This window comes from Osmerus eperlanus, chromosome 15, assembly GCF_963692335.1.
Source record: "Osmerus eperlanus chromosome 15, fOsmEpe2.1, whole genome shotgun sequence".
NCBI lineage: Eukaryota > Metazoa > Chordata > Actinopteri > Osmeriformes > Osmeridae > Osmerus > Osmerus eperlanus.
Window position 1 is genome coordinate 15,276,452 of NC_085032.1, and position 9,877 is coordinate 15,286,328.

At 51.5% G+C, this 9,877-nt stretch overlaps 1 protein-coding gene across 1 annotated transcript in view; it reads left to right on the top strand.

The window, feature by feature from the left end:
* The first annotated feature begins 7,702 nt into the window (after positions 1-7,702).
* Positions 7,703-9,877, top strand: part of LOC134035373 (partitioning defective 3 homolog) — a 90,962-nt gene continuing 88,787 nt past the window's right edge. The window contains exon 1 of the mRNA XM_062480368.1: positions 7,703-7,890. Coding sequence (XP_062336352.1) covers positions 7,703-7,890 — 188 coding nt within the window. The remainder of the gene's footprint in view (positions 7,891-9,877) is intronic.

Consider the following 9,877-nt stretch of genomic DNA (forward strand, 5'->3'; position numbering starts at 1 on the left):
GTACTTGCTCATCTCGTGCGTGCTCGCGTGTGGCATGTTGTTTTTGCTATAATGCATGACACAGCATGATGTCCAACAGTTTGTTGACAGTCAACTAAAGCTACAAGTCCTGGTCCTGGACTGGGAAGTAACTTAGAGGGCCACCTGAGAGCATTTAGCACGTTAGCGGTGATGACGGTGGTCTGGAGCCTTCTGTACAGGGACGCTTCATAACAGCACTGGAACAGAGGTGTACTACTCCCTTATGGAGGATCAGCTGATATTAAAGTCTCTCTCTCTCACTGTCTCTCTCTCTGTCTCTCTGTCTCTCTCTCTGTCTCTCTGTCTCTCTCTCTGTCTCTCTGTCTCTCTCTCTGTCTCTGTCTCTCTCACTGTCTCTCTCTCTGTCTCTCCCACTGTCTCTCTTTCTGTCTCTCTCACTGTCTCTCTCTCTGTCTCTCTCTCTGTCTCTCTCTCTGTCTCTGTCTCTCTCACTGTCTCTCTCTCTGTCTCTCTCTGTCTCTCTCACTGTCTCTCTCTCTGTCTCTCTCACTGTCTCTCTCTCTGTCTCTCTCTCTGTCTCTCTCACTGTCTCTCTCTCTGTCTCTCTCTCTGTCTCTCTCACTGTCTCTCTCTCTGTCTCTCTGTCTCTCTCTCTGTCTCTGTCTCTCTCACTGTCTCTCTCTCTGTCTCTCCCACTGTCTCTCTTTCTGTCTCTCTCACTGTCTCTCTCTCTGTCTCTCTCTCTGTCTCTCTCTCTGTCTCTGTCTCTCTCACTGTCTCTCTCTCTGTCTCTCTCACTGTCTCTCTCTCTGTCTCTCTCTCTGTCTCTCTCACTCTCTCTCTCTGTCTCTCTCTCTGTCTCTCTCTCTGTCTCTGTCTCTCTCACTGTCTCTCTCTCTGTCTCTCTCACTGTCTCTCACTGTCTCTCTCTCTGTCTCTCTCACTGTCTCTCACTGTCTCTCTCTCTGTCTATCTCTCTGTCTCTCTCTGTCTCTCTCTCTGTCTCTCTCACTGTCTCTCTCTCTGTCTCTCTCTCTGTCTCTCTCTCTGTCTCTCTCTCTGTCTCTTTATTTGTCCTTTGTTCCTGGTCCCTGGGTGTTCTGTGTCTTCTCTTCTGGCTTGTCCTGGCCTCGGCTCTGCAGGTATGCTATCTTGACACACACACACACACACACACACTCTCACTGGTCTCCTGAGCAGACCCAGTTGCACCATGCCAACAGTAGTCCATTCATAACTCCTGTGGGTGTCTGTTTGGGTTATTATGGGATGTTGTGAGGCCTTGTCCCTCAATAAAGCTCTGTGTGTGTGCACGTGTGTGTGTGCACGTGTGTGTGTGCGTTTGCGTGTGTTCATAGACGCAGACATACATCCAGGATTGATGGATGGTGTGTCAGTACAGGAGCCAGACCTGAGTAAAGGAGTAGACCCCAGACTGATTGGCCCCTCTAATATCTCTCATTGGGAGGGGCCCCATGTGGGTGCCTCTGAGGGGGGGGTCAAGTCTGTAGCTAAGTGGCAGAGTGATCAGGGAAGTGGCTTACTGGCTAAAAGACCCCTCCCCCTCTCTCCCTCTCGCTGTCTCTCTCCTTTGTCTACCTCAATTGTACATTCTCGCCTTTTCAAACCCTAACTCCTCACCTTCAACCCCTGATCCCTTTACCCCGCCCACAACGCCCACTTCTCTCACCTCTGTACCTCCACACCCCAACCCCACCTCCGCCTCCCCCCCCCGCAGCAGTTAACATCTGATATCCTGCCAGAATGGAATGTTCTAAGACAAGGAAGGGCTTTAGGTCATTAAGTACATTAATGTCCACAGGGAGGAGATACTGTTGTAAAAGGGATTTAAGATCAGTTCCCTGAGAAGCTCCTAATGTTTCTACCATGTTAGTCTTGTGTCTGTCTTTCCTTTCGACTCAGGAGGAGACGGTCTGTGATTGAAATGCTGATCTCAGAATCTCTGCCCCTTCTCTGTGGGGTGAGGTCGAAAAGGGATATTGACGTCTATGCTCAACAAGAGGCTGTGGTTGTGATATATAAATATACATTTTTATCTGATTCAATGTTAGGTTAGCACAAGTGGGAGTAGCATATCGTCTAAATTCTAAAACAAACCTTTGAATCAAAACAAAACACACACTCGTTCAAATTCGTAAAAAACACAAACTTCTGCTGACAAACTAGCTCCCTTGTTTAATCTCAGATACATCTCGATGAATACGCTCTCTCCCCCTCTCTCCCTCTCTCCCCCTCTCGAGCTTTCTCTCTCTTTCGCGTCTTTCTCTGTTCTTTGTTTAATCTCTGGTGAGATTTACACTAATGAACAAGAGCAGACCCTGTTCTCGTCTCTCTGAAGAACCAGAAGGCCTCTGGTTTTGGACTCTGTCTCTTTGTAAAGCAGAACAACAGAGTGATTTCTCCTGTCTTCCTCAGAAGGCTGCTCCCGTCACCCGCTCCCTCAGAGCTGCTGGGATTGTGCACCTTATTATTCCTCTTTTGATTCTCCGCGTTTGACATGAAGCTGCAACGCAGGTTGCTCTCTCTATTTACTCTCTCTGGTTTATTGGCAACCCTGTCTCTCTGCAAAAAGGGAGATCTGGCTTTCATCTTTCTCTGTTTCTCTCCTCATTCTCTCCCCCTCTCCCTCCCTCTCTCTCTCTCCCTCCCTCTTTCTTATATTTTTCCCCTCATTAAATGTGGGATACTAGCCCCCTCCCCATTCTCCCTCAGTCAGTCTCTCTGGCAGCTTTTAAGAGAGCTTTAATAGGTGCAGGCGGAGAGAGACAGCCTCTCTCTCTCTCCGGACTCTCTCCATCTCCTCCTCTCCTTTCCCCTCTTCATCCTCTCCAGGGCTGCCTCTGCGGTCCTCTTGAGGTCCATTGTGTGTCGGGCCAGTGGGCCGGGCCTGGGCCGGGCCTGGTTCCCAGAGTGCCCTGCACAGCTGTGAAGTGTGTTTAATAGGCTTCCCCTCCCATCTCCTTCCCACCTCCCCCCTCCCTAACCCCACCTTCTCCCAGGGAGCACTCACCCCTGCTTTCCATCGCTCTCCACCACTGCCTGATGGGGAGCTCAATAAGCCGCCCCAGAGAGACGTACCATTGCAGGCATTGTTGAAGTGTGGAGAAAAACAGGGAGAAAGGGAGACAGACTTTGGATGAAAAAAAAATACAATCAAACCTTGAAGGGAAAGAGGAGCCATGTTGAGTACTTGAGGACATCGGAGAAAGGGCTTTCTGTAAACACAACCCTGTTTGGGGCACCTTTTGTTTGCCTCCAATTAATTCTCCCAGGCGCAGGGCCTCTCCCTAAGCCCCCCTCTCCCCAGAGAGGACACCAGAACACACACAACTTATTGCAATGAACTGCTGAGGATGAGAAAAGGGAGAGAGGGAGAGAGGGAGAGAGGGAAAGAGGAATAGAGAGAGAGAGAGAGAGAGAGGGAGAGAGAGAGAGAGGGAGAGGGGGAGAGGGAGTTATTAAACCTGATAAGACTCTGTGCCTGGCTAGGCCCTGTCTCAATATTGCTGAAGACCAACACCAGTCACCTTTTGTGCAAATATTTGAGTCCCGACTTCAAATCCCCAATCATACCGATCAGAGGAGTGTTATTAACCAATCTGCGTCAGCACTGCTCCGGGCATATCGATTCTGACATTTAAATTCTTCAGGGAATGTCACCTCTAAGACTTTTAATATCAGGCACATATTCTGTTGGATGAATGGCTCTGGTTGTCAATAAATCTGTCCCTCTTGTGTTGTGGTGGTGGGCACGTCCTCAAGCAGCACTGCTGTGTGGAGGCTGGAGTTTACACACTGAGAAATGCACCGAATTGAAATTGCCCCAAAGCAGCACCTTCTGATTGGCTTTAAAGTGTATGTGAGTCTGTCTGTGTGTGAAACAGCCAAGCCTGCAGAGCATCATAGCTAGTCAGTGAGTAAAGCCATACCGTGTGGATGCATAGCTAATGAGCTGCTTGCCTTCCCAGTCTGGGATCACCAGCACTTTCTAATGGCCGCATAAATTCTCATTTATAGGTGCATAAATTCTCATTTATAGGTTCTAATCCCTCACTTATGTACCCAGGCCCCCAATTACTGGCCGAACCCAGAACCTGGAAGACTCTCTTGGGACCCACTACTCTGCTGCCGCCCCCCCCACCCCCCCCTCACACACACACACACACACACACACACACACACACACACACACACACACACACACACGCAGACGTGTTAGTGCCAGAGATCTGACCTGCTGATCAACTTGCCTGGGGTGGGTGACTAGTAAACAGGTGAACACACCGGCCTACGCACCCTCAAGGTTTGAACACAGACTCCTGCCTGTCTGCATGGCAGTGTGTTTGTGTGTAGGTCTTCTAGTCTGATACTCTGTTTTAAAGTCCTTTATCCAGTCATGTCTGGCTAATAACAGTTAACATGCGTGCATGTCTGCGTGCGTGTCTATGAGAGAAATCAAAACATCGAGAGAAATGGCGCGCCTCGCTTCAAATACGGTCGTACGCAGCCTGCCCCCGGCCGAGGCAGCCAGGAGGAAGTCGTAAGTTTTAATGAACCTCTCCCAGTGGCAGCGCTGGCTGGGCCTTGCTCGAGGAGGGACACCACATCCAGTCACAGAGTCATTCACAAACCCTGTTCACATTTACATTTTACATTTAGTCATTTAGCAGACGCTCTTATCCAGAGCGACTTACAGTAAGCACAGGGACATTCCCCCCCGAGGCAAGTAGGGTGAAGTGCCTTGCCCAAGGACACAACGTCATTTGGCACGACTGGGAATCGAACTGGCAACCTTCAGATTACTAGCCCGACTCCCTCACCGCTCAGCCACCTGACTCCTGTTCACCCCTCACTTACAACAAAACAAACCCTAAAACATGGACCTAGGCATTCTAGGAGATTCCGTATCTCCTCTGAGGTCCAGTTCTCTCATTTCCCGGTCCTGGTCCAATCAGAATGGTTGGAAGTGAGGTCGTTCGTTCAACTGGACTATCTCGCTCCGTTGATCCCCTTTAGCTGAAGAGTGTCCGCAGTGACTTCCAGCATCCTCCCGTAGCCGTAAGGTTCTAGTGGAGATGATTGGAGCTGGAACACGTGGAACACAGCAGAGGAACGCCACGAGGAACACGGATGGCGTCAGGGTGAGCTCATCGGAGAACTGGAGGTGTAAAAACATTGCGAGCGTCACTTTGACCTTAATTCCCTCCCGAGCCGCGAGTGTATCATGGTTTATTTATACAGCAGAGCCTGAACTAAGGCACTTTGACAGCGATGTATTGAAATGCCTAACCTGCCTGAAGCCATCTAAAACACTGCCCTTGTACAGTAGTATATGGTATGGTGTTCTGTGGAGTCTGTGTATATGACAGTGGGGGCTGTTTGACGCCATGCAGTTTGTAATGGAGTAGGACAGGGGAGCACAGAGATCGAGGCTGAAGTGCCCACAGTGAGTTGACCTCCAGATGACCCCTGTTAGTTAGCCTCCATTGGTCCATTCCCATGGAAACCACGGTTCATTTGCGTCTGTTCCAGGAAGTTGATTTGGATCCTTTCAGGTTGGCTTCACTCTCTCTGGAGACAAGGCTATTCTCAGCAGCCTGTTATCATCCCTGCTGCTTCTCTTCTCTCACGCTCTCTTTGTCTCTCTGTCTTTGTCTCTCTGTCTCTCTCTCATCCTCTCTCTCTCTATCTCTCTTTTTTTCTCTCTGTCATTCTCGTTCCCACTGTCATTCAACAGTTACTTTATCTCTTCCTCTCCTTCTCTCTGCCTGCCCCTCCCCTCCACCATGCTTCTCTTGTTTCAAGTAAGAAAAAGAGAGAGAGAAATCTAGACGGAGCGGAGGTGGAGAGAGTGTTCATGGTTCTCTGTGTTAGTCTGCAGCTTTCTGAGTTGTGTTGACTCTGGCAGGACGAGCGGAGTGAGACAGGTCCTGGGAGACGGCTAGGACGAGCGGAGTGAGACAGGTCCTGGGAGACGGCTAGGACGAGCGGAGTGAGACAGGTCCTGGGAGACGGCTAGGACGAGCGGAGTGAGACAGGTCCTGGGAGACGGCTAGGACGAGCGGAGTGAGACAGGTCCTGGGAGACGGCTAGGACGAGCGGAGTGAGACAGGTCCTGGGAGACGGCTAGCCAGACGACCATCTCAGACACGTGTTATTGTTGATGTAGCTACCATCCAGTCTGATCATCGACTCGCCACATGAGGACATTCCTCCCCGACCCCAGAGGTTTTTATGTTTAGAAACAAGCTCAGAGGAGGGCCACGGATTGGGCAACCAAGCAGTGTATGACTCCAAGTCTGCTCATAGGTGCCAGTAGTTTCTGCAACTCAAACCACAGTGGGCTGGGCCGGGCCAGGCCGGGCCAGGCCGGGTCTCTGTCTCTTCAACACTGTGAGAGAGAGAGAGAGAGAGAGAGAGGGTTCTTTGTGTGTTTGAGGGCCAGGGGTCAGGGGTCAGTCTCAGGCTCTCTCTCCCAGACAGATGGGCCTGGCAGGGCTAGCAGCAGCAAGCTCCTTCCTCTCTGGGGGGAATCCCAGGGTCAACGCCCCCTGGATGTGATGCCCATTAGGCCAACTGGGACGGCCATACAGAGTGAGATCGCACACACACACACACACACAACCTTTCCTAGTGCCATAGACAATCTGGTGTGTGGTAAAAAAACAACAAATATGAAAACAATCCTGGAAATCTAACAGATGAAATCAGAAAATAGCGAAGGGTAAACATCCTATTTAAACCCTTGATTACTCACATCCAAGTGGTTAACCAAATATCCCAATCACTTACGATCCAAACTACTCAAATGGCTTAACTGTTTCCAGTGCTCTGCCCTTGATGAATTACTCATGGATTTTCCTCTGGGTTTAGATTTCCCCATCACAGACACATACAAGAGCAGCCATGGCCTTGGCTTGTCTCCTGGCCCTGTAACAGACAATAGTTGACATGCATTTCTCGGACTCCTCCAAATCTATTCTGGTCAGGTCTGAATAATGCATAATAAGTAATGAACTCCCCAAATGGATCAGGGACAAGTCACTTACTCTCTGCATAAACCAATCAATTATTCCATCAATACTCCTCATTAGGCCATCATATAGTTAAGATGGAGGTATGGGTCTCTGGGCGATATGAATAATTGAGGTTTGTGTGGGTTAGAGCGTGTCTGTAGGCTCCTGGGGGCCCCAGGCTGTGTCTGATGTCACCGTGCTGCTCTCTGAGGTATGGGGGTCGGCTTCTCCGCTCACCACAAAGAGCCAAACATGGTGGAGACCCCCCCCGGCCCGGTGGAGACCCCCCCCCCCCCCCCCCCGGGCCGCTCCATCCGTCACAGTTAAAGGAGACAGAGATGGGTGGTCGAGGTATGTCTGACCTCACTGTGTTGTGTTTGTGTGTGTGTGTGTGCAGCCCCTCTGTAGATTCCGATCCTCGTTCTCCGAGGCGGAGCTGCTTCCTGTTGACTGTCCCAGGTTTCTTGATGTCGTTTCACAGCTCTATAAAATGTTCTAGAATCCCCCGCAGTCTGGAACGTCTCTGGAAAGGTGAAGCGTTTGTCGAACACTTGCAAGCTCCCGCTCTTCAAAGCTCGCCACGACAACCCTTAGTGTTTTGGTCCGCGGTCTGATCTGACGTTTTGATCCCCGTCGGCGGTCCGGGGGCGTGCGGCGGAGCTGGAGTTTGTTGCTAGGCGCTAATGAGCAGCGCCGCGAGCGCCAGACACCTCGCCGCTGTAGGGGGCGACGCTGAGAACCTCCAGGAAGGGTTAGGGAGCCGCGGCCAAACCGCTGGCGCCGGCATCACATGCCGGCAATCTGGCCGGCGAGGTGGAGGCGGAGGAGGAGGGGCGGAGGAGGAGGGGCGGGATCAGAGCGCTGCGCTGGAGTACCGCCGTTCCCGTGGGAACTTTAAAACCGAACAACAAGTTAATCATCAAACAGCCGTCACGAAGCTGGTTTAGCACCTCCGCAACCTTGTTAAATATGACAAAATCCACTTCATTGGAGGAGTCACTTGATTGGGGAGGTTTGTGACGAGAGAGTTTGTCTCAACATTACTTTAATAAGATGGAACGTACCAGTTGATGTGCATTTACTGACCCATGTATCAACACGCTGCTGATCCGCCAAATGGACCCCCTCATTAGGCTAGCTATCGGTGGTCTAATTCAGCTGAGTGTCTTAAAGCCTCTTCCTGCATTAAGTGGCTAGGTTTCCTCTCTGTAATTGCGAACACACGTTTGGAATCAGGCCTGAATGGCTGTCGAGGTGTTAATTGGTTTGACAGACGGCTAATAGGGAGAAACAGCAGAGAGGTGAGTGGGGGGCGGTGTCTGGAGGCTGGGAGGGGAGGGCTTGGTGCTGTCAGAGCTCATTTAAGGGAACTCTGTTTAACGTTGGCCATCAAGGGACCCTTCCTCACCGGCCCCATGCCCACCTCCACCCTCGTTAGTTCCAGGTTTCAGTCACTTCGTCTCTTCCCCTCCTCCTCCTCCTCCAGACTCCTCATTCTCATCCCGTGTTTTCATCCTCTGCCGGATCACTATTTAATTCATAAATCTCCTCCATAAAGCATGAGCCTGGAGTGCAAACACAGTCCTGCAGCTCATCAGCCTCCGCTCCTCCCACAGACGCCTCGCACGCCACCTCCTGGTCTTCCTCCTCCTGTTCCACTTCCTCCTCCTGTTCACCACCTCCCTCTTTCATCCTCCTCCCCCTCCTCCTCCCCCTCCTCCTCCTCCCCCTCATCCCCCTCCTCATCCCCCTCCTCCTCCTCCCCCTCATCCCCTCCCCCTCCTCCTCCTCCCCCTCCCCCTCCTCCTCCTCCTCCTCCTCTCCCTCCTCCTCCTGCGTTCCACTGTCTCTTACCACCATATCCACCTCCTCTCCCGCTCCTTGTTAACAATGTGTTTTATACTCCGCACACTTCGACAGTTCCAGAGAGGGAAAGCAATCCCAGCATGCCTCGCTGTAATGTGTCAGTGGAGGAGACAGGTGGAGCTGACAGTCTCCCTGGCACCCTGAGATCAAACACAGACTGTCAAAACCACTGTTGGCCATGCCATCACCATCAAAGGAGAGAGTAATTTGATCTAGTCAGCTTTTCTGACCCGCGTCGTCTTCAAAGCGGGTCTTTCGTCCTTCTCAGAGCAGCTTTCCTCCACCACAGCCTGTGGTGGTCAGATCACCCCCTGTTGACCCCCAGACGCCCACGCTGGAGAATATGTCAGTTTGAGGTTTGGATTTTTTGTTCTGAATCATGTTTTAACAGACCAGCAAGACCAGAACAACTTCAACTCAGGGGAAGTTTACTCTGGATGGCTCTAGAACAGGCTTTGACAACTTCCTCTGGCCTCGCCAACGGATCTAGTTCCCAGAAGGCCCGTGTATTTTGGCCCGGGTGTTGTAGAGGCCGTTTTTAAACGCGCCATCGGAATTAGGATTTTCAGATATTTAACAAGCATCATGTATATACGTGTGTGGGACTCCACAGATCTGCGCTTGCCCACGGAGAAAACACATGATGATGTTTCCTGTGAGGAAAGCTCTCAAGGCTTACACGCTTTCTGAAGGGTTTGGGTTAGGCTCCCACGGGGCTTTGTGTTGCACCTCGTAGTTACGGCTGTCTCTCAGCACCACGCCTGCCAAGGCCTGTTCTCCATGCGGATCAGCCCTGCACCTGCTGCTGGGCGAGCGGACATCTTGGCTCCGGTGGTGCTCTAGTTTCCGAGGGGTGGCATAGGGAGACACTGTGGGGATTTGCAGCTGCGATGGCTGAGGGCTGCCTGGTACATGGCTGGGGTACAGAGCTGGCACAGAGGAGTGGGCTGGCTGCCTCACTGCCTCTTTGTGTCTCCAGAAGTGCCTCTTTC